Genomic DNA, 23,542 nt, shown 5'->3' on the forward strand with positions numbered 1-23,542 from the left:
CCCAGGTGGTCTCCTCTGCTTTCATGCAGGTTCTCCCGGCACCCTCCCCACCGCTGCTGGCGAACTCCTCACGGGATCCTGTGGAACAGCAACACCAGCGGCCAACAGAGGGACCCCAGGAACCACACAGACTGCAGAAAGACAGGGGACAGGATGGGAGAGGGCTGCTGTGACTCCAGGAACCAGCAAAACTACAGCTTCAGCTAAGGGAAGGCCAACCCCAGGAACAGCAGGGGCAGGAGCACCAGGGACAGACAGCTGGGTAGAAGCTTCCCTCTGGGCAACCGTCTCCATTCCAAGGAGTCCGGCTGCAGCCACCGGAGGTGTGTCCGATATGACAGAGGGTGTCTGGGTGCGGGGCTCCAGAAGCTCAGCAGCGGGTAGGGCTGGGGTTAGCGAGGGAGGCAGATAACTCCCGAAGCCGATAGGCCAGGAGAGGAAACAGAGAGCATCAGAATAGCCCTGGATGCAGCCAGGAAGGTCATGGGGACCATTAGGCCATCAGCCCTGGTCTCAGAAAAATGGTTGCGGGAAACCCTCTGAGAAGCAACATCAGTTTCTAAGGCACGAGTCCTATGCTCCACTGCAGGAACTATGCCATCGGCAGGCGTGTGGACCTTGGGGCCCAGCGGCTTGGAGACAGCAGCTGCAGAGGAAAGCGTTGACAGGGACTTAGACACGGCTGACGGAGACAGTGGTCCCCAAGCCACGCCAAGCCAGGCCCCGGCATCAGGGCCCCAGAGGCCCCTGGGGAAGGGGTCCTCCATGAAAAGGTAAACCCCCAGGCCCTTCTCTGGGTTGGGGCTCCACACTGCCCTGTTCCTGACTTCCGGAGCCTCCTCCAACTGCTCACTTCTCTCCCTTTGTAACCACAAGTCAGTAAAGGGCAAGGGACATAAAAGCCAGACACCTGCCCTCATTCAAGGCTCCCTGCTAGGAGAATGCAGAGTATTTTCATGTGGTTTTCAAGCAAATATCTAAACAGTAGAATCACAGAATACTCAGGTGGAACCTTCGGGACTTTTTTAAAGATGAGGAACAGAAGGTCCCAAGAGGGGAGGGGACCCGCTGAAGCCACAGGAGATCACGGCAGCGCCCAGGGCCAAGCATGGGCTCCCCGACGCTCACTCAGCTCTCCATGCTGGAATGGGGCATTGGTGGGCCCCCACGCAGGTGGCAGAATAGGGACAGGATTCAGGGGTTCTGGTCCCGGATCTGCTGTTAACCTGCCCCAGGGATGAAGGCACAGCTTCTAGCCTGTGAAAGGAGGGGCAAGGGCCAAATGGTCCTCAGCCTCCTGTGCGGCTCCAATGCCCCTCTCCTGTGCTCTTCCCTCCGCCGCTCCCGCTACTTCTACTCCAGTGCTTCTCCAGAAGAGAAAAACATTTCTCGGGTCCTGACTCCGGTCTCTACCATGCTGCTCCCCCTTATGTTTGTGGCTCTTGCTCTACTGCAGAGGAAGCTCCGGAGAAAGCAGATGTGTGAGTTGAGTTTCAGTTGCCCCAAGGCTGGGGAAGGGGGTGCTCGGTCCATGAGACATCCTTAGGACGGGGTCGGGTCAGAGTTGGTGCCAGAACTTCCGGATGTAGAAATGCTAAATTCTAGTCTGAGCCAATTAACCACCCTTGGCTTCCTCATCAAGCAAAAGGGCAAATCATCTCTGCACTTGTGTGTTAGTGGCATCCCAGAGCTTAAGAAGCTCTTGGAAGATGGCAAGACATATGCTAACCATGGACCACATGAGCACCAGATAGCAGGTGTGCAGGGCCACACCTGCATTGGTACCCAACGCAGGGCCCAGCTGAAAGTCTCTTACAGCAATGTGCCCAGGTTTAAACACTTCTCAGTTGAGTGTTCCATGGTGTTTAGATCTGGCACAGAAAGGGTGAGGTTTCCTGGCAGCAAATGGAGGAGGCTAAGAGTCTCGGCCCCAGGGCCCCCAACACCTGGCCCAATCCCTGTCAGTCTAAGGGTTCAAATGCAATTCTGTATGAGGGGTTCTTGAAGCCTCGTGGTGGCGTTGGTGGTGGTGATGGTGGGGCTGGGGGGAGAGGCATTCTCAGGAATCAAATTCAGTGCCTAGGACCCTCACAGCCTGCCCTGTATCTGTGCAGCTCAGGAGGCAGGAAGGGCGGCAGGAGTCACCTTGCTTCAGATGACACACCTCCTGGCATGCCAGCCTGTCTGTCCCGGAGAAGGACCCTGGACCTTGAAGATGGAAGGATCAGCTGCTCAGACACCATGGAAGGAGAACCAGGACCAAACACTGTGACTCCAGCCGCTTGTCATTCTGTCTCAACCTGTACAGAGGGAAGCTGACCGAGCTGGGGCTTCATCTGGGGAAGTAAACGCTGACCACCCTGGAGCCTAGGAAGGTCAGACACTTGCCAAAGGTGACAGTGACTCAGAGAAGGTTCAAAAAAGGATTATTAAACACTGGTGGAGGTCACCCAGGAAATGTGTGAAATTTCCATTCCTGGAGGTTTGAAAATATAAGGGGCTTCCTATCTGGGTGGAAATTATGAATTCTCACCATCACTCCTCGTCCTTGCTAGATGCCCACTTTCTGATGCACTCAGCCGATTGCCCACAGTTAATTATATTCATGAATACTGGGCTTGCCTTCTCAAGTAGATGCTAAGCTCCTTTAGGGCATTAATTGTGCTTTATCCATCTCACTATGCCCCAGAGAACTACCAGCTCAATAGGGCTCCCAACTCAATGTGACTGAACGGCTGCCATGCACGCAGGCCCCTGGAGGGCAAGCAGGTGCTCTGACTCCCCTTCATCTGGGCGTCCCCTGGATGACTCCATAGGCAGGTGGCTTCTACACAGAGACCACGAGGGACACCACCCAATCCTCAAACCATCACTTTCCATTTGTCCCCATACTCATTATGCTGTAGACCTTTTGACCCAGTCAAGACTTTCTGGGATTTTCCTAAATTCATGGAAGAGGGGGGTATTTTTCAGTAGAGTCTCGCCTTCTTCATAAAGTTCCTCTTGTTCGACTGTTTATACATCTTTGATGTCACCGACGGCTGGTGCGGCTGCAAACGGGTTGGGGGTGGGAGTCAGAGAGAAGACAGCCAGGAGGAATTTTATGTGGATTCTGCTTCAGAACCACTTCATTTCATGCCTGTTGGGGGACTTTTGCTCCACCCATGGTCCTACTGTCCCTTCAGGAGTCGCATCTGCTCTTTTATTTTGCCAAATCTGTTAACCAGCTGTCTGAGCTTCGTGTCCGGGTAGAACAGTCTTTGAGTGATGGAAGAGAAAGGAAGGGAAGGCTCCAACATCCAGCTGAGAATTGAAGGACAGACATTCCCAGAAGGCTCGGCCCTGTCTCCTAAGCTGTCGGCAGCACCGTTACCCCTTCGTTGATACCACCTCAGGGCTGGTGCTGAACCCTGACACTCCCAAAAAAATCAAGGAGAAGCATTCTTCACAGTTACGACAGGGACCCATTATTTTGGAAAAGTAGGCACACATCTAACCAGATGGCATCATGAAATTTCAGAGCTAATAGATCCTTACAGATAAACCAGTCCTAAACCTTCCGTGTAGGGTGAGGTACCTGAGGACCCTTGGAGGAAGTAACTTGTTGAAACCTAGTCAATAATACCAGAGTGAGGATGAGAAAAGGGAACTCATGACTTGATCTAGTGCTTTCTCCATTTCACAAGCACTGAAAAATGGATCTAAGCAAAACTCGAGAAAAAAAAATCAATGACATAGGAGTTTTCTTGTTCCAGGCCATTTTCATGCACAGTATCTCAGTGATGTGCCTGAAAACCCTGGGAGAGCTAGAAAGATAGGACAGCTACCATTACTCCATTCAGCCACTGAGGAAGCAGGTCCTGAGGGGGATATAATTCAGCCAAGGTCACTCAGCTCATTAAAGAGCAGGGATGGGCAGAGAACCCAGTCTGTATAAGATCGGGCCGTTTAACTAGTATTTACCAGGGGCGTCCACTAAACACTAGCTTCTCAAGGTTGTTAAAAGGATTGGGAAAAGGAAGGTTTAGTAGATCAAAGGAGTCTGAGAAATGTGGGTTAAACAGCAAACAGGTTCTTGTGTGTGAAATTTTCTGGAACCTTTAATACATTAAGGTACACTGTGAATAGCCCACAGTGGTGTGTGGGGACAGACATTATGTCCCCAGCTTTTCTGACTTGATTTTTGGTGAAGCGATCTCCCAGGACTGGATTTCTCCAATCACTCCTTATTTGAGGAAGCTTGATGCATTAAACCAGGGGCCTGCAACTCTTTGTTGCGGGCCATAGAGTAAATATTTTAGACTGTGCCGTCCTCTGCTGAGCTCTGATTATTGTAGTACAGAAGCAGTCAGAGATAATACATAAATGAATGGCTTTGGCTGTGTTCCAATAAAACTTTATTTACAGAAGCAGGCAGCAGGCTGCATCCAGCCCTACAGCCATAATGTGCCAATGCCTGCACGAAACCATAAAACTATTACAAGGATCTCCTGTCCCCACTCTGATGTGAAGGATCCAACCTCATCCTCCCCAAAAGTTTCCCTGACCACCCTTCTCAAGGACCCTTCCATTCTCCAGACTCTGGTAATATTTTCTGGCTTGGATTCAAAAGTTAGAAGGAGTTCTGCCTGACTCAGGGCAAGGAGGGGCCCAGGCTGGCAAGGGTTAGCCATATGGCTGGAGTCGGGGGCTGCTTCCAGAAGCAGGAAAAGCTGCTAAGTCAGGGTGCTTTAGGGAAAGCTGAGGCCCACCAGCAGGAAGGGCCAGTACAAGTTCAAAGGGGCAGAGTGGAGCCACAGTCAGAGTCTCAGGGCCAGGAGTCTGGAGCCGAGCATGGTGATCATTAGAGACGAGATCTGGATGAAATCCTCAGGAGGAAGGAAATGGGCGGCCCCCAGGGTCTCTCCGGCGGGCTGACCAAGGCCTGGGGCAGGGCAGGAGACCTCGGCTCAAAGGGCCAGAGGCCAAGCAGGCCGACACTGCCACTTGGTATTACCAGCAATTTGGCTTTCTTCTTGTATCCCCAGCTGGCATGATAGGCACATCACCGGGACGAGGGGCGGGGGACGTCCATCCCCAGGCTGGAATCAGGGAAGTGTCCCTGGAGATGTCTAATCCAAGACGCAGGGCAGCGCTGACTTTCCTACGGTCCAGCAGGTTCCTGGGGCAAGGGCACAAGTCTCCTTTTCTCACACGTGTACTTGGTGCTACCACCACAGGTCAGGTGTCTACGCAGCAGGCCCTGCCCTAGTGTGTTCACATTGCTCATCACATTTGATGCAATCTTTCTGTAAGGCAGGTGGGATGGTGCCCATTTTACAGACGAGAAAACTGAAGGCACAGAAATTAAGAAGGTAAACTAAGGAAAAGGCAAGCTGGGACCTGAATGCAGAGTGGTCTGCAGACACAGCTTAAATCCTTGAACGGTGCACTGCCCTGCCTTCCTCTGTTCCTGGATTTAGGGCCTGGGTATCTGATGAGGTCCTTTCCTCTTTAAGGTTCTAAACCTTCCTTGTTTTCCTTTTTCTTTCATAATCATTTCCAGGAACTTGTTTTATTCAGTCACCTCACCGGCTTGTTCCTGTCCCGGCTAAGTGAAGTGTAAAAGTCAGGGAACTGAAAGCTAAGAATTCAGTCACTGACCCTGAGGTCCCCACTGGCATCTGTGCAAATAGAGCTCAGATCGTCATTGCCTGTGAGGGTGTCCATCTATCTCAGGGAACTCAGGGCAAATGTCTGACCCCCCAAGCAGCTTCTCGTTGTTCTCCACTAAGTCTTTGGGGGTGTCTCCCTCTTCTCCAGTAGCCAGTGTGGTCTGGGAAACACAGAATCCATTTGATAACAGCTTCAGTTAGACACTAAGAGGAAGCTCTTGCCACGGAAAGACCTCTAACACACTTGAGCCAAGCACACGCAGATTATGTGATTTTTTTTCTATTGGTCCAGACATTCCAGGGCTAAGAGCTTGACAAACGTTGAATAGAGAGTGGAGTTTCTATGCAAAAGGAAACGGACCTTCTGTGGGTGGCCATGAGGGTCCAGCACCATCAAGCTCTCCATGTTTTATTAAGTGATGCTGGCTTAAAGGCACTGGCCCTCCAGGCCAATCTGCGCCCTTCACTGTCAGCAAGAGAATGCGCTGTCACCCACGGCCTGCTCTCCAGGAGGGAGTGACTGAAACCCAGGTGGGTAGCAGAGGTGCCAGCTACAGCCGAGGATCCTGTGCTGCACCTCTGGAGGCACGCAGAGATCACGAGCATGGAAGCACTGGGCCACCGTTGGCCTCCTGGTCCCACTTTATTGGAGACGCACATTCCCTGATTAGCATCTAGAGTGTTCTGTGTTCAGCCTCTTCTCACCTCTGGCCAGTTCCTACCCCTTACTTATCTGCTGCCTGGATCCAGAGCTACTCGTTCCGCTCCCAGTGTGCAGGGTCACGGAAGAGTCACTACTTGCCCTAATGTCACAGATTCCTGGCTCCCTAACCCTGAGAATCTCAGGTGGGAGGAAGACAGCTGGCACCGCCATGACCAAAGGCATTGTCCAAGTTGCCCTGCAGTTCATCTGAGGATGTCACACTTCAGGCAAGAGTTTGGGAAAAGGGCACTGGGGAGTTTTCTTCTTTAAAGCCGTCATGGGGAGGGCAGACTGGCTAGCAGATGCAACTGGTCCAAACTCTTCATTTTACCAGCACTCTTCTTTACAGTGCAGTGTAGTGAACTCAATTCAATTACAGCATACATCACCAGACTGTACACCATTATACAGATGGGAATGTTGAGGCTCAGATGGGCACAGGCTGCAGGGGATATTTTTCCAGTGGCTGCCTGCCAGGCAAACCCTGGGCTGAAGGCCAGGCTCAGAGCAGGAACAAGGAAACTGCAAGTCCCCCGGAGGGACCCTGATGGCTTATGAGAGAGGCTGGGCCCTGTCACCTGACACTCCACCTGTTGACTTTGGATGTCTACTCCAAAAATCTTCCTCCTTCCGCCCCTCCCTGGCCAGGGTATGGAGGTAAGAGAGGGCAAGAGAGTGGTTTGGTAACCTCAAAATGTTTTTTCATTTGTTCCTGCCTCTCAGAACCAGAGAATAAAAGTCCCTGGGGCCCCAGGCCCGGCCCGGGGGGAACTGAGAGGGCCCTTGGAAAGCCAACTTTGCACCTCTGGGTTCTATCATGTTCTTTCTCCATCACTTATCCTCCACAATGGCTCCTCAGACTGGGACCCCACTGGTCTTGGGGGCTCACATCACAGTTGCTGCCAAGCACTCCTCCACTAGCCAAAATGATAAGGAGTACAGACAACTCCGACCCCAGAACCCCAGAAGAAATTTGCACTCTGATTGGGAGTCAACAGAGCTAGGAAAACAGCCAAGGGATTGGATATCATCTGGTCAATGACATGGAGAGGCAGGTAGTCAGGGAGAAGGAGGTGGCTCAGTGAGCTCCTGTAGCAAAGAGAAAATATCTGAGGCTCCCGTGTGCTCTTCTGCCTGGTAAGTCAGCCTCTCTGGCAACATCCGGGGACTAGAACCACTCATCTGATCACAGACCTCTCACACCCCCCATGTGTCGGCCACTTGCTGGGCCACCCTGACTCCCCCCTCATTCAGGCTGCCCTTGGCATTGACACTATGCTGCCAGGTCATCAATGCTATGCCCCAAGCTTCCGAAGGGCCCTGAAGAGCCCCTCTGACATCAGCCAATAGCCAGGCAGATATGGAGGGTGTATAATTCACTTTCTTCCTTCTACTACCGAACACGGGAGACTCACCTGGGAAAAGGCCTCCAAATATAAGTCTGGGCTTAGAAACTCCCAAAAAACTTGCCAGAGTTCAGCCAGCTGGACTGCCCCAGTCCCCACTCCCTCAGTGGGGTCCCCAGCAGGCACTGCCCTGTGGAGCACGTTGCCTGCCAGCAGCTCACAGCGGGGCAACAAAGGCAGCCATCCCCATCTCATGGCCACGGGCTGTCCCCAGCCCAAAAGGCAAAATTGGAACAGGGAGAGTAAATGCTGTGTTCCTGCCAATGGATGACAGCTAAAATCAGGAGAGAGCAGATTATTATCTGCTAATGGTGAGGGCAGAGTTACTTGGGTATGGATAATCCCAGTCAATGTCCTTAGAAGGGAGTGGAGGGGCTTGTTATTTAGCTTTGGTAGATTCACTGTCACAATTCTATTTTTCCACTGATTGATACTAAAATGAGTCTACATTATTAGTTTACTGAGGAATGCGGATTTCATGGCTGACTGCCCTGTGATTAAACATTGACTCAAAAAAGGGGTTAAACATTGACTCGGCAGAAGACCTGAGCTGGGGAGCCGAAAGCTGGCAGTAAACATCAGGGACAGGCATTTCATGTGTCCACTTTTACCTCCTTGTCTGGCATTCCTAAGACCATCCTCAGTGAGGGGTGCTGGGGAAGGACTGTATGGCTTGGGCCTCCCCTTCTCTACTGGTGGCTGGGTCCACCCAGGCTCATGATGCCAGTCTGAGGGCTGGGACCTGCAGAGACCTGTGTACTTGGCCCACTCCGACCTTCCCTAGATCAATAGGAGATGAAAATGGCAGGCCCTTTGCTGCCCGTGGAAACGCAATTCAAAGGATTCATCCCAAGAGCGAAGGCTTTGGGAAGTGAAGGAAAATGCTCAATGCCAGGAGACCTTAATTCTTGACCCCCCCCATGCCATTATCTCCCTGAAAAAAATTGGGCCAGTTGTCCCACTTCTCTGACCTTGGTTCCTTATTGATCAGTGAGGAATCACTCTTTGTTCTGAACACCTGTGTTGTCCCATCATCTGAAGCTGAATCATAAGCCCCTTTTAGATGCCAGCCATTGCACATACTGTGCTTGATCTTTATAACCTACTTGTGGGGTAATTGTAATTAGCCCTGTTTTATAAATGAGAAAACTAAGGTCCAGATACATTAAAAAACTTGTTAAGGGTCCCCCAGCTTGCAGGTAGCAGGGCTTGGAGATCAATCCAGGACATTCTGAGACTGGAGCCTATGAGATTTTCCACGAGGGCACCCTGCCTCATCATGCAAGCTGGTGTTGCTCCTTGGCAGGGGGGTGAGGGTGACGACTCCTGAGTTAGGCCACATGTCCTTGGGGAACAGGGATGCGCATTCCTACTTGTTTAAAATCTCCCTGGACCTCAGACTGGTCATAGGCACGGTAGATGCTGGTGGTAGGCTGAAAAATGCTCTCCCCCACACCCCCAGCCAAGACATGTCCACCTCCTGATCCCCGTAAATGTTACTTTATTTGGGAAAAGTATCTTTGCAGATATGATTCGGTTTAGGATCTGGAGGTAAGGGGGTCATCCTGGACTATCCACGGGGACCCGAAACCCCATCACAAGGGTCCTTATAAGAGAAATATTCGAGACACACACAGAAGGCAGTATGTGCCCAGGGCAGGGCCTGAGTGACGCAGCCACTGAGACAAGCCAAAGAATGCCAAGGAACGCCAGCAGCAACCGGGAACTAGGAGAGGCACGGAGATCCTCTGCTGGAGCTTCCAGAGGAGGGGGCACAGGCTCATCCACAGCGTAACCTCAGACGTTTGACCTCCAGAACTGAGAGGGAAAATAATTCTATTGTTTGAAGCCACTGAGGTTATAGTAATTCGTTTCAGCAGCCACAGGGATCAAATGCAGTGCTCGATCAAAACAGAATCCTAGAACTAGGAACTAAACTTTGGAAACCATTTGGCCCAACCCTTCCATTTAACAGATGAAACTGCTGCAGCCTTAAAGGAGGAAGTGACTTGGCAAAGGTCACTCGGCAAGTTAGAGGCAGAGCAGAATCAGGACACATGTGTTCTGACCCAAGACCCGTGCCCTGCACCTCCCCACGCTGACTCACGCCCAGTCCCAGCCTCGGGAAAGTCAAATGAGAGGCTGTTCTTCTTATATTCTTTTCATATTACTTTTTTAAAAGGGTGGGGGAGCTTTTAAGAAGTGATGTTAGGCTTTGGAAGGTGTAATTAGCGCTGTTACCACTGTTATTGCCGTGCTGGGCAGTTGGATCTGCTTGGCTGGTCCCTCTCCCCGGGACTGGGATGCAGGGGATCCGTTTCAGGGCTGCTGGGTTCCAGTTGGGGAAACCACAGTGAGAGAGGGGAAGCTGGGTGACCCCAATCACGCCACTAGAGTGTGGCTGGGACCAAAATAGGACACAGGGCTTTGAGTTGCTGGCTCTCCCCTGGGACTGACTTCTCCTCCCCTTCCCTGAGCGGGATCAGTAGGTTAGCTTGCTTTTCATGTGTAAATGTGTATTTCTGACACAGTCGGCTAAGTTCTGGGGAGTCCTGGGAACACACACCGGGATCCGATCTAGGCCAGTGTCTGGCTGTCACAGAATAAGGGAGTGGGAAAGGGGTTCTGGGACCCCGAGGCGGCATGAGGCGCAGCGGTTTCACGGAGGTGCTTCCCTCCCTCCTCACAAGCCACACTCTCTAAGTGTCTGTCCTGGTGGTCAGAGGGCCTCCCTTAACCCCGCTGCAGCCCAGATAAACAAACACTAATTATCCCTTACTGTGGGGGAAGTGAGTTAGTGAGAAATAAGAAAACAAAACCCACAGATAGCTTGACAATGGTGTTCCAAAGGAGAGACGTATCAGAAGGAAGCCCCTAAGACAGAGCTGTAACCCGGCAGAAGCAGGCTCGCCCCGACGCTGTCCCCACATCGGCTCCCCCCCCACCTCTCTGCTTGCTAGTGGGCCTGGAACCAGGGAGAAGAAGGGCTTAGCTGTGGGTGCATCTGGGTGCCCGCCCACCACCATGGGGCTTAGCCCGGGGTTGCCGTCGGGGAGAGGAGATGGACAATGATGGAGACACTGGGAAAGGTTTGGAGATGACAGAGCCGAGGGGGCCTGTCCCTTGCTTGTCCTGAATAGACCTCTGGTGATCAGCAGCCCCACCGGCTCACTGCAGCCGCCAGTGGGGCACACAGGCTACAGGGGCCTTAGGGGACAATGAGGCTCTGCTGCGCAGGATCTCCCGAAGGCCTCAGAAAGATGCAGATGCGCCAGACTCACTCCACCCGAAGAAGGGCCAGGAAGGGCTGAGGGGGCCCCGCAGTCCTACCCAAAGGAACCCGGAAACAGTGGCACGGAGAGAGCAGAGTGGACCACAGACCTCTCGGGGCGAGCAGGGACAAAGGCCACTCATCTCGGTGCTGTTTCCTTCTGGAGCACGAGGCCAACACAGGACCAGGACAAAGCAAGACCGAAATAACAGGGCACTCCTCAGTGCCTTGACAGTAACGCTGGCATAAACCACTCCCTGCCCCAGGCCCACTTATCCCAGACTTTTCATAAATACAGAGGTGGGAAGGAGGGCAGAAAATCCAAACAAGACTGTGTTAAATCGGGAGCCATGGAATTGGACTGAGCTTGCCTGGAAGTGACCGGGTAATTTGTCCTCACATCACAAAGATTGTGAGTTTAGGAGCTGAAATTAAATTCCGTAATAGCAAACGCAGTTTCTTTCTCGCCATACAAATGCATGATTGCGGACTGATACCTCCGCGTGAGTGAGTGGTGAGCTAAAATAAGACCCGGGGCTCTGACCGCCCTGTGGTTTGCCGGGACTCTATTTCTCCTTTTCCTCATTCTGCTTCTGGGGTTTGGCCTATAGGACGCTGTAGGGAGAGCCTGGGTCAGCCACGCACAGGTAGGATGGAGGCAGGATCCTGGGCATGGGGACGTGTGTGTGTGTGTCGGGGAGTGGGCTTCGCCTGTGTGACACAGGACGCCTAAGATCATTTGGGGACCCCCTGGGAGTCCTAACCAGGTCATGTCCAAGGACTAACTGAGCTAGAGAAGGATTGGCACCCCTTTGCTGTGGTGCCCAGCCCAGGTCCTAACAGGACCCCGAGACCAACCGTTTGCAGGGAGCACAGCCTTTCATTTCTCCAGGGAGTGGGAAGGGAAGAGCCACGGTCCCCCGAGCTCCTGGAAGTGCCGGGGTTGGTAAAAGGGGCTCCACAGGAGATGTGTGAAGAATGGACTCAATTCATGTTAAGTATCCTAGGGAATGGGGGACGATGTTCCTGAATGAGTGGGGGGATGTGAGGGAGACCAAGGACCGAGAGCCAGCCTGCCACACGTGTCGCATCACATGCATACCTGTTCCATACCGTGCCCTGAGCCAGGTGTTTCACGTCTAGGCCATACCCTTGGCCTGCAGGTTTTGTATTACTATACCTGTTTTCCAGGTGAAAACAAATATGAAGGTGACTTGCCTAGAATCCTGCAGCTCGGAAGGGGCAGAATAGGGTCTCCATGCTTGGTACTCTGCGTCGCATCCTGCAGCTGCAATGATGGAGGATTTCCAAGGAACAGTGTCTCCCAAGGTCAGGAAAGCCTAAAGGAAAGGAAAGCAAGGGATCCGTGAGTCACGTGCCACTGGCCAGCCGCCATGCCTGTGGGAGAGTGTCCCTTTAAGAGCCCAGGTGTGGGTCAAGCGCGGCACAGTTTCAGTTTTAGCAGTGGCATCCAGTGTCCTCCTGGCAGCTTCTAGAAAGGCAGGGGTTGTGGACTGGCCAGCAGATTGTGTCCCCGAAACTGAGTCGACGGGAGAGGAGGAAGTGGCTAAAAAGTAAGTGTGGCTGCTCTGGGATCCCCAGAGGGGATGCCATCTGGGAAGGGCCTGGGATGGTGGCTCAGGCTGTGCCCCCATTCCCAGCTCCCAGCCAACAGAGCGTGGGGTGAGGAGGGCAAGGGCTGCTGCCCGTGTGGCTGAGCACACGTGGGGGAGAAGAGAGAGATGAGTAAGGATGCCTGTGGGCAGAAGCCCCGACTCCCTTGCTGCAAAATAGCAGGTGGGAAGAAGGAAGGTCTGTGGTCAGCTAAGTGTGGCCCCTGAATTCTCTGACCTTTCCATAGTTTAACTGTGTGTCCTTAGGCTAGTCACCTAATCACTCTCTGAGCCTGTTTCTTAATCTGTAAAATGGGGATACAAATAACACCTGTCACTCAGGGTTGATGTGATATTCCAATGAGAAAATGTGTGTAAAGTTGCTTTGTAACCCCTAGAGTGAAATAACAAGTACTTGCTGTTTTTCAATGAACTTTCAATTACTCATGGACTTATTGAGCAGCAGACGGACCAGGGTAAAATAATGCATATAAAGTGCCTGGCAGGCACATAGCCGGTTCTTTTCTAGTCTTTGGAGTTGTCCACTTCCAGCTTTCTGGTGAGGGCATGTGCAGCCCCTTGTTCTGGGCTTCAAAGAGGCTCTGCGCTCCTTTCCAACTTCAACCCAGCTTTGCTCCAGCTGATTCCTGCCACACCAAGGCATAACGTGTACCATGTCACCCTGCCCTGGCTACAGTGGGGACAGTGAGGTCCTTCCAGGGTCAGTGAGCAAGGCAAGCAGGGCCCACTCCCAGGCATGGGCAGCATTCCTGAGTCCTGGTGCTCCTGCTGGCTGTGCGGCCAGGTGGCCTCAGACATAGGCCTCCCTACTGCCTGCCCTGACGGCATCCCCAGGCCAGCACGGGCCCTGCGGCACAGGCATAGCATCTGTGCGAGCTCCATCCCTCCAACCCCCCCAGTTCCTTTCGAGCATCTGCCTCCGGGGCTGGGGCCACCCCAGCTACCTGTACTGTTTTGCACCAAAGCCTTTGCCATCGCTCTCCGCCCTCACTACGGGGAATTACAGGTTCCTTAACATCTGGAGCTGGGTTGTGCCAGTGCATGGCTGAGGGCAGAAGGTGGCCCTCTGGTCTGCCCAGAGCCAGCCCTGAAACTCTCCATCCCTCCTTCTCCTTGGCCCTGGATGAGGTACGTAGCTGCAAGAGCAAAGAGCCAGGGGTCGGGAGAACAACTAGCTCTGTGATCACGGCCCGTCTCTCCTCACATGTGGCTTCATTTTATATATCACGCGATAGCAGCAGCATCCACGCAGTGCATCCACTTACCTGGGCTTCCACAGCTTCATCTCATCCCCACCTGAAACAAACCTGGGAGGGAGGGAGGGCAGGTATCACAATCCCATTTGACATTTGAGGAAACCAAGACTCCATGAGTTAATGTGAGTGGTGTAAGGCCACCCAACAAGAGCAAATGATAACACAAATGATGACATCCTGGCACGGCCCTTTTGATACGGTCATGAAGACATTTTGACCTCACCCAAAAAACAAGATACCCAGCTTGAAAAGAAAAAGTTGTAGTGACCATGCATGTGCTCAGCGGAGCCCCCCTCATCGCTGTCTTGCCCTCTCCCTGGGTGGGCTCCGTGCGGATCCCGCAGTTACTGGCTTTGGCAGTGTGGAGTAGAAAGGAGCTTTGGAGGTAATGGATCTGATGACAGGAAACAAATGTGACATGCCTTACACATGGTAGATGCTAAATAAATAGCAGCTATTATTAGTTTCTAGGAGGAAATTTCTCTGTTGGCACCTAGCTCTGGGTTCAGGTTGCTCTTCACAGGAACTACCTTTCCTGTGAAAAGTGGGGAGGAAAGAACTGGGTTGACTTCTCTAGGATTGGATTTCCTGCTCTCTCCTCCCTCTGCTGCTTCCTCCCAACCTCAAGACCCTCCCCAGTGTAACATAGCAACTGAGAGCTTATACCCGGGCTCCAGAGCGCCTGCAGTGGAATCCTGCTGCAGTCACTTAGCAGCTGTATTACGCTGGGCACGTGTCTTCCTTCTGCGTGCTTCAGTTGTTTGATCTGGGAAAAGAGTTTACCCTCCTGGGGGACCGCAAAGATGGAATGAGTTAACACAAGTGAAGCACTTGAAAGTGACTCAGTAGGTGCCAGCCGTAATGATCATCCCCCATGTCTACCCTAGTCCGTCATGCGTATCTCCTCTGTCAGGCCAGGCTGGTCCAACCCTAGCAGCTCACCCCCAGTCTTCAAAAGATGCCTAGCTAACAGACTTCTGTTCTCTTCTCACACTGGGACAGGAAAACGAGAAGGCTGTGTTGGTTTTAGAGAGGAGATGGAAAAGGAACTCACTTTTTTTAAGCTCGACATTATACAGGACATAAAGTCCTGTATATAAACAACCTAAATGTTGTTTCATTTAATCTCTTTCATGACTCTCTATAGGAGGTAGAATTATCTCCAGTTTACAGACGAGGACTTGAGGCTCAAAGAGTTTAAGTAGCCTGCCTTCAAATCACACAGCCCCCAAGTCAGAGAGCTGCCAGCCACGCTGAGGAGTCCGTGCTCTGTGCTGCCCTTCAGGGGGAAGTCAAGTGCACAGACCCCCACCCTCCTGTGCTGAAGAGTAATTATAACCTCTTACAGTTTAAAAACACTATACATTTTAGAGTGCTTCCATATACATTGTCTCATTGCCCCCTTCCATGTTCCCCCATCCAACAGGAGCACTTCCATCTAGTTGGGGACTATGATGCCCATTTTACAGACGAGTTTCTTGAGCCAGCATACTTTGCCCAAGTGGCAGGACTCTTCTGGCAGTCTGTAACAGAGGACCACTCGGGACCTCTGGGTCCTCTTCCATATTCCAGGCTTCTCTTCATGTTACTGTCCCTTGAGAGCCCAGATTAAAAAGGCATTTGGCACAGTGGAAAACATCAGCCCTGACTTTGTCCTTCTCAGAGAGGGAATGAGCACGTGACCATTCCCAATCCTACCCAACTTTGCTGAGCAGCTCGTCCTGGCCAGGCACTCTCACACAAGGCCCTCTGGAGACAGCCATATTGGTCTCAGTCGGCCCCTGCCTTCCGAAACTTGCTACCTGGTAGACTGTATGAGACAAATACCTACACATCAAGATAGAACGGGATGGAGTACATAACAGGGGTTCTAAGTCTTTGCTGAAAGGCAGCCTGGAAATCCAAGACTTATTCCCAGAGCTTCGTGGAGCTGGTATTTCACATGCTTAATTTCTACTTAAGTCTTGCAGGCCACTTTTGACAGGGATGTGGCCAGAAAGTCTTGAATCCTTCCAACTCATACATTCTCCACATCCCTTGACTGTATGCTCTCCATCTCTCAGTCCTCTGGGGCTCTGACCCTCTTCCCCCAACAGTACCTTTACCTGGAGACTCCCACATGCCAGGGCTTATGCAAGCTACATAAATTCTCTTAAGTTCCTGTCTGTCCTTACAAGTCTGAGGCCCTCCCAAGGCTTTTCCAGACCACACAGAATGCTCTCTCTCCCTCTAGTCTGTGCTTGGCCTCTGCACCCATGGGACATGAGAGTGAGAGTCCCAAACGGCCCCAGGCAGTGCCTCACCTGGAAGCAGGGGAAGGGGCCAAGGAGAGCCTCCTCCCTAGGCAGGCCAGCTGCTTCCCACCCCTCTGAGCTCCACACTTCCTGCTCCTCCAAATTCATAGTCACAGGAAGTTCTCAGAAAATGCTAACTTGCTTCATGTCCCCAAAGTGCATGCCCTCTGTCCCCTCTGAAGCCTCTGACGCTGTGAGTCCCAACTTATCCTCTGCTATGCACCAAACGGGTGAAGAGCCCAGAGTGGCTGAAGGCCATGTGGCTCACCAGCAGCCAAGCCAGGACCTGGTCCAGGCAATCCCTCTCTCTCTTGAAAAGGAGGAAACCTAAGATGAGAGGGAGAAAGGTTTGGACTCCAAGCCATGAGAGCTGAAGACCAGTCATTCTAACTGAAGGGGAACTAGCTGTATCAATTTTCTAAGAAGACAAATGCTATTCTCCAACATGGCCTATACCCCTGTCCCAGTCCACAACTGTGTAGATGTATGTTATGAATATATCAGTGGAGGTAACTTGGCAATATGAGGATGATCTAGAATAGCCCAGCCTTGTTTAAGGGAAAAACAGCTCCTACTTAAGAACCAGAAAATGTACCTTCTTGCATAATGTACTAGCATCTGTATATCCCAAAGAACAGCCCCCTCCCTCTGTTCCTCCAAGGAGTGATGAGAGGGTGGTGATCCAATTCTTCTGCGGATCCGGGAGCCAGGAATCTTTCTAGCACTTCTATTTCCCATCTGCAACATGAAGATAATTTCTACCTCTTGGGTTGCTGTGAAGATGGATGAAGCCACATAAGAAAAGCAGTTAGCAAAGCACCTGGTGCACAACAGGAGTCTGATAAATATCTTGTTCTTTATTTCCTTCCTTAAGCAAATCCTGTAATACATCTTCAGCCACCGTGGAACTGGGGCTGCCCTGACACCTGACTCTCCAGGTTTGGGAGATTGTCTGGTTTTGAAAGGAAGGGATCTCTAATGATTCCCAAAGCCCAGGGTCCTTTCAGCTGCTAGCAGAGAAACTGTGCTTCAAGTTTAGCTTTGGGACATGAAGATTTCCTGCTCCTGAGAGCATTGGGGTCTTGGCCCTCCCATCCTCTCCCCTGGGCAGAACTGTGTGCTTCCTCGCCAAGGTCACCCTCTGTGGCTATGCATGCCTGATGCTTTCATCCCTGGCCTGGTGCTGTGCAAAGGGTAGTGGGCACACGTGCATGTTGTCCTCATTATGGACATTGATGGCCACCCAAATGTGTCACAGATGAGAGGACGCCTAGGCTGGAAGTCAGGATCCCCAGTTTGGAAAAGCTGGCATCTGACTCTCTGTAGCTCAGGGCAAATCCCTTTTACCAATCCACAGCAGGGTTGGTACGCCCAGCTCAGCCCGTGGGGAGATCACTCCTGTCTCACAGAAATGTTAGGAAGCTTGCTTATCTAAAGGTGAGAACAGGAACTAGAACCAAGAAGAGTGCTGCTGGCTTGGGCTCTTGACAGCAGATGGCATTTCGCCACCCCCCCCACCTGCCACTGTACCCATGGACGGTGCAAATGGCAAGTGGCGGATCACTAGGGACTCTGCAGCCAGCCCATCCCCACCGTTCTAGGGGAGACGCACTCCCCAGCCTTCTGACACTGCTCCCCGAGAGCCTCTCCTACTGTGATCGTTGTGCCCACTCAGGTGGTCCCCCAGCCAGTGTCCCCTGAGTGCGTCCCAGTTGGGGCTGACGCTGGCTTTTGGCTAAAGCCCCACTCCAGAGGTTAATCATTGGCCTGATGTGAAATGCCCGGGGCAATTAACCGGAATCAAGAGAGCTTCAGGCTGCCACCTGACACCCATATCTGTCCCCACCTCCCCTAACCCGCTCCCCTCACTCCTCCAGAGAACTGGGGAAACAGAATACCTTTATCTCCACAAGGAAACAATAAGGTACTTTGCTGGGAAATTCCCCCACGGAAAAGAAAGACCCAAGATAAACAGTTCTATTGCCTTTGGCTCAGGCTGGTGAAGGGAGTCTCTGGGAGCAGGGGCAGGACCAAGGCAATTAGGGGAGTTGGGCGATCATGCCCAGGTTCCTTCTGCTTCGAGCTTCCTCGTCTTTACAGGTGCTCATTACCACCCAGGGCTGTTACACGGTCTTCTCTTTAACACTCTCATCAAGTCCATCCCTAAGTTTCAAGCCTGTCAAAGTCCACGAGGAGGCAGGGACTCCTCTCCCTCCCTCTAGGCTGCAGTTTGGGTCCTGAGAACAGCTGCAGTCAGGCTGGGGCCTGTGACCCTCAGCCCTCCCCAGCCCTGGGCTATGCCCCAGACCTTACCTTGATTGTCCCTCTTCGTGCCCTGGCTCATCAGACAGAAGAGCAAAGGCTACAACACCTGCATTGTTAACCCTGACCCCATAACCAAGTTTCTGGGAAATCTTGGGCATGTCACCCAGCTTCTCAAGACCTTGATTTCCTTACCCATAAAATGGTTTTGATGATCTCCTTTCTGTCTTATGTAAAGGAAGTGATACGGCTCCGTGAAATCCTGCGAATGCTGGTCCCGTGGTAGTGATGGGGGTCTACAAATAACAGGAATAAGAGCAAGGGATGAGCGCACTGCTGTATTTCGGTATAAATAGTACAATCCAGTGCCTTGGGGAGCCTCAGAGCTGGGACTTCAGAATCAGACAAAACTAGGTTCAAATCTTGCCCCCCCTCCACCCCACCCGCCCACACGCTTACTCCCCTATGTGACCTCGAGGAAAGCACTTAACCTTTAAACTTTCATTTCCTCCTGTGTCTTTCATTTCCATTCCTTATGGATAAGAATACCCTCCTCATAGGAGTGATGTCAAGTTTAAATGAGACAACACACGTACATGATTTAACATGGTGCCTGAAACATGGCAGAGAACAATGGGTGGTTCTGACCCTCTTCGCTACATCTACAACTTTAATTTTTACTAGGTCTCTTCTGTGGGTCTTGGTTCACTCACAGGAACCCAACGTAAAATACGCCAGGCTGCCTCCACCTTCTAGAGATGCAGGGATGGCAGCTGAGATGGAGAGATGGGGCCACTTGTCAGGTATCACCTGGCCAGCTGTTTCTGAGATCTTAGGGACCGTGCCTCCCGGACAGAGATACAGAGGAAATGGCACCTGTGTCCCTATTCCAAAGGAACTCCCTGCTTAGCTGAGAAAACAAGCATCTACTTATAACTATTAAATGACTAAATACACTGAGGGATAATGGGACTTTGAGCTGTAACAGGAAGGCGGAGTCATTCATTCTTTCCCCAGGATTTATGTGAGTTACTGAGGACACCAAGCTGAGCAGGTGTTACAGGAACTCTCAGGTCAGTTAGCCTTGGAAGGCTTTGGCACTCCCTCCCTTTGTGCACTGTCTTTCAGCAGCCCGTGAGAGAAGTTGGCCCGGGTGGCGCAGCCCCACAGAAGCCACCAGCGATGAAGCTACTCTTCCTCACCTTTCTGCTCACTCTTTTCTCAGGTGTGTCTGCCAGGTCCCAGCGCCCCCCCTCCCTCATAGGACCCAACTCCCTGGGGACACCCATATCAGGCCCATCCCCAGGGATGCCTCTCTGAAACTGGACTGGTGAGCAAGCACTGGGATGAGAGATGGCGATTCCCCATTTCCAGGCCAGGGGTCTGGTGAAGGGTCTCCACTGGGAATAGTAATAATAATAATAAAAGACCTCGACCTTGAACTAAACATCTCTGTGTGTTTCTATGGGGTTTAAGGGCAATGACTTCCCCTTTCTGGATCTCAGTATTTTGCCCCAGAAAAAAAAAGAAAGTAATCTACAAAGTGGTTTTGGAATTTTAAGAAATTTTACATAACAAATGCGAAGGGTGGCTTTGTTTTTTTTAATAAACGAGGGACATCATTAAATAAGTTTGCCATTCCATTGTCCTTAAAAGACTTACCATGAATGCATTACAATTAGAATTTAATGATTAATCAGTCATTTTACCTGATCATAGCAATTGTCCAACAGCGACTGTCCAGCTGCAATGCTGGTAAATAACCCACAGGAGGCACATGTATTAGGAGGAAAATGTCATCTCCCAAGGTGGGCAGCCTGGGTCCTTTCAGCAAGCTCTGCCTCCCACGGCCTCAGAAAGTCTCTGTCTTTTGTCCCCCAGCCGTCTCCATGAAGAGTCCCATATTCGGTCCCCAGGAGGTGCAAAGCGTGGAAGGCGGCTCAGCATCCATCACGTGCTACTACCCAGACACCTCTGTCAACCGGCATTCCCGGAAGTACTGGTGCCGGCAGGGAGCCAAGGGCCGCTGCACAACCCTCATCTCCTCCGAGGGCTACGTCTCTGAGGAGTACAGAGGCAGGGCCAACCTCACCAACTTCCCGGAGAGCAACACGTTTGTGGTGGACATTGGCCATCTCACCCAGAGCGACGTTGGGCACTACAAGTGTGGCCTGGGCATTAGCAGCCGCGGCCTGTCCTTTGACGTGAGCCTGGAGGTCAGGCTGGGTAAGGACACAGGCCCCTTAGGTTCCCGTGGAAAAGTGAGAGGGGTAAAAGCAGGGCTTGAGGAAGAATTTCCTGAGAGGAAAGGGTGTCCTGGCACAGGGTGGGGAAGGCGGAGTCCTCCCCTCTCTGGAGGCAAGGACTTTTCATAATAGAACATGGGAACGAGATAGATGGGACGTCCTTGGGGCTGGTGAACCTTGCAGGCCTTCAAAGCCTGTACCATTTTAGGGTTTAATCAGGCTCCAGCTTCGAAGAGCGTCAGGAGGACTGCTTCTCTCACTGTGTTGCAGGTGGGACAAGAGGTCTCTGAGCAGGGGAAGACAGAAAAGGCAGGGAGAGATTTAGAGGGATCCTTAAATTCCTGCCATTAGCGCACCCTTTAGAGCCAGACTTTGGTCACCAAAAGGCTTCTTTTAAAAGGTATTTTTTACCTGGAATCCACAAAGTAAATGATCAGTTATTGCCCAAAGATCAGGACCCCGAAGGGATGGGCTGCTGAACGTGCTGAAGCCTGTTCTAACTGAGAAAAGAGAAAAATAAGAAAGATCTTTCTGACGAGGGCCCAACAACAGGGCATTTTAGGCAATCAGGGGAAATTCAAAGATAAAGAGGTCCTAGGTCTTAAGTCTTAGGTTTTAGGTCTGGAGGAAATTTGGAGGGATTCCCAAAGGTATATGCTTTGCTCCTTCGGGACGTACCCAGTATTGTCTGTAGACTGAGCAGAGGGTTCATTCAGGCGGTCACGGAGCTTAGAAAGCAGACGCTTAAGAGCCAAGGACAGCTCAGAGTTGCCCCTGTGTAGGAGGTCCCGGACACTGGCGACAGGTACACAGCCTCTGATTAAACCCTGTAAAAGGCAGAAATTCATGACTTCACAGAGCAGCCCATTGCATGTTTCAACTGTTGTAGATTTTAGAAACTTGTATCATAACACACCAAAATCCACCACCCTACTTAATTCATTCTGTTTGCTTCAAAACGTGTTAATTTGGGTCCCTACTATGTACAGGTACCATGCTAGGCAGTTCAGGGGAGTCACATATGAATGAAGCACAGCTTTACCCTCCAGGGACTTCCTGGGGGGAAACAATTAGCTACACACAGATGGGATGTAGTGACACGAGAACACAGAGGAAGCAGAGATTAGTCGCCAGCTGGGGGAGGGCTCCATGGGAGAGACAGCAGTAAAGCTGGGCCTGGGAAGACATACGCTTAACAGTGTCCCTCTGGGGAGGAGGGCATTCCAGGTGACAGGCATACCCAGAGCCTTACTGGGAACAATGAACAGTCCTATAGCGCAAGACAGTGAAATCACAGCTTGCCCCCTACTCCTTATTTTGCAGGTCCTGGGCTCGTAAATGACACTCAAATCTACACAGCAGACCTGGGTGGAACAGTGACCATCAACTGTTCTTTCAAGGCTGAGAATTCTCAGAAGAAGAAGTCTGTGTGCAAGAAGATAGGCCAGCTCTGTGTCCTAGTCACTGACTCCAACGGGTATGTGAACCCCAGCTACAGTGGCAGGGCAAAGCTTAGTATTCAGGGTACCAGCCAGTTAGCATACAGCTTGGTCATCAGCAACCTGCGGCTCAGCGATGCCGGGATGTATGTCTGCCAGGCTGGGGATGATTCCAGCCATGATAAGAGAAATGCTGACCTCCAAGTGATAAAGCCTGAACCTGAGCTGCTTTATGGAGACCTGAGGGGCTCGGTGACCTTCGACTGTGCCCTGGACCCAGAGAAGGCAAAGGGGGCCCAATTTCTGTGCCGAGTGGGCAGTGGGGAAGACTGCGACGTGATCATCAACACTCTTGGGAAGAGGGCTCAGAACTTCGAGGGCAGGATCCTGCTCCTGCTCAGTGACAAGAAAGGCTTATTCAGTGTGCACATCACCGGGCTGAGGAAAGAAGACGCGGGGCTCTACCTGTGCGGAGCTGACTCTCACGGTCAGCCCCAGGACGGCTCCCCCACCCAGGCCTGGGAACTCTTCGTCAATGAAGGTGAGACCTGGGAGAGGGAGGGGAGGCAGGTGGCCGTCTGGCAGGTGAGCGTGCAACTCACCCCTGTGAATCTATTCAATACTCGCCAGTCAGCCAACAATACCTGCTCACTGACAAGCCCCAGACTGGGAGCCGTGGGCAGCTGTGCAGGAGAGCTGGGAAACAGCCTCTGCCTGGCGTTTCCTCCTGATTCTTCTCTGTTTTCAAAGGCTTTTTGGTGGTTGTCCCTCACTAATAAGAGCAAGGAGACTGAAGCTCCTGATAGAGGCAAACCCTGTGGACTGTCTGGGTTTCAAAAGAACCGCGGTGAGGACGTAACATGGAGTCCAGTGCCGTGGCCGGGCGTGCCGGGGCTGCTTGCCCCTTCGCCGCGACCCTTGAGCAGGGTGGCATCTCATCCCTCACACTCAGGGAAAGGATTGGCTTATCTTGGTCTCAAAGCTTCCAAGGAAGGCAGTGCCCCAGCCTCCAAATGTCCTCCTCCAACATCCCTTAGTGTCATTTGTCTTTGCTGCAGTGTCTGGCCTACTTGGCTCTGCTTGGGCAAACCACCAACTTGGCGAAATAATTAAATCCCTGCTCCTTCTCATCCCAGAGCACTCTGCGTCACGTTATCTCATGAGAAACAGCCAACTGCACTTGCAGGACAATGTCGCTATCCATGCGACTTTGCTTTTAGGGGCTTACATGCTGTGCGCATCATTTCTGTAGCCTGCATGACCCTCACCACATTCCTCAGTTGTCCAGGATTCTCCCTGGACCTCCGCTTTAGCTTCTTGGAGACGGACCGTCCTTCTCTCTGAGATGGTCCTCAACAATCAAACTTATCTATGCTA

At 51.9% G+C, this 23,542-nt stretch overlaps 2 protein-coding genes and 1 long non-coding RNA gene across 6 annotated transcripts in view; 2 read left to right on the forward strand and 1 right to left on the reverse strand.

Moving 5' to 3' along the window:
* Window positions 1-3,828, forward strand: part of FCAMR (Fc alpha and mu receptor) — a 32,562-nt gene extending 28,734 nt beyond the window's left edge. The window contains exons 6-9 of one of the 2 annotated variants that reach the window (XM_073217022.1): window positions 30-323; window positions 590-773; window positions 1,363-1,481; window positions 2,115-3,803. In XM_073217022.1, the coding sequence (XP_073073123.1) occupies window positions 30-323; window positions 590-773; window positions 1,363-1,481; window positions 2,115-2,272 (755 nt within the window). In that variant the 3' untranslated portion in view covers window positions 2,273-3,803. Of the gene's footprint in view, window positions 1-29; window positions 324-589; window positions 774-1,362; window positions 1,482-2,114 lie in introns of both variants that reach the window. The other variant, XM_073217023.1, reaches the window with a different exon arrangement.
* Window positions 1-18,668, reverse strand: LOC118971844 (uncharacterized). Of its 2 annotated transcripts, XR_005060537.2 has the most exons (4): window positions 14,193-18,668; window positions 13,934-13,975; window positions 12,253-12,374; window positions 1-131 (listed from the first exon to the last, which is right to left on the reverse strand). It is a non-coding gene; the product is annotated as an uncharacterized lncRNA (long non-coding RNA). The 2 variants fall into 2 exon arrangements; XR_012122896.1 differs by having other exon boundaries at window positions 13,934-18,668.
* PIGR (polymeric immunoglobulin receptor) overlaps window positions 12,449-23,542 on the forward strand; it is a 17,547-nt gene continuing 6,453 nt past the window's right edge. Inside the window, exons 1-4 of one of the 2 annotated variants that reach the window (XM_017669902.3) lie at window positions 12,449-12,608; window positions 19,609-19,705; window positions 20,362-20,706; window positions 22,050-22,706. In XM_017669902.3, coding sequence (XP_017525391.3) covers window positions 19,663-19,705; window positions 20,362-20,706; window positions 22,050-22,706 — 1,045 coding nt within the window. In that variant the 5' untranslated portion in view covers window positions 12,449-12,608; window positions 19,609-19,662. The remainder of the gene's footprint in view (window positions 12,609-19,608; window positions 19,706-20,361; window positions 20,707-22,049; window positions 22,707-23,542) is intronic. The other variant, XM_017669903.3, reaches the window with a different exon arrangement.

The sequence above is a fragment of the Manis javanica genome, chromosome 11 (assembly GCF_040802235.1).
Source record: "Manis javanica isolate MJ-LG chromosome 11, MJ_LKY, whole genome shotgun sequence".
Lineage (NCBI taxonomy): Eukaryota > Metazoa > Chordata > Mammalia > Pholidota > Manidae > Manis > Manis javanica.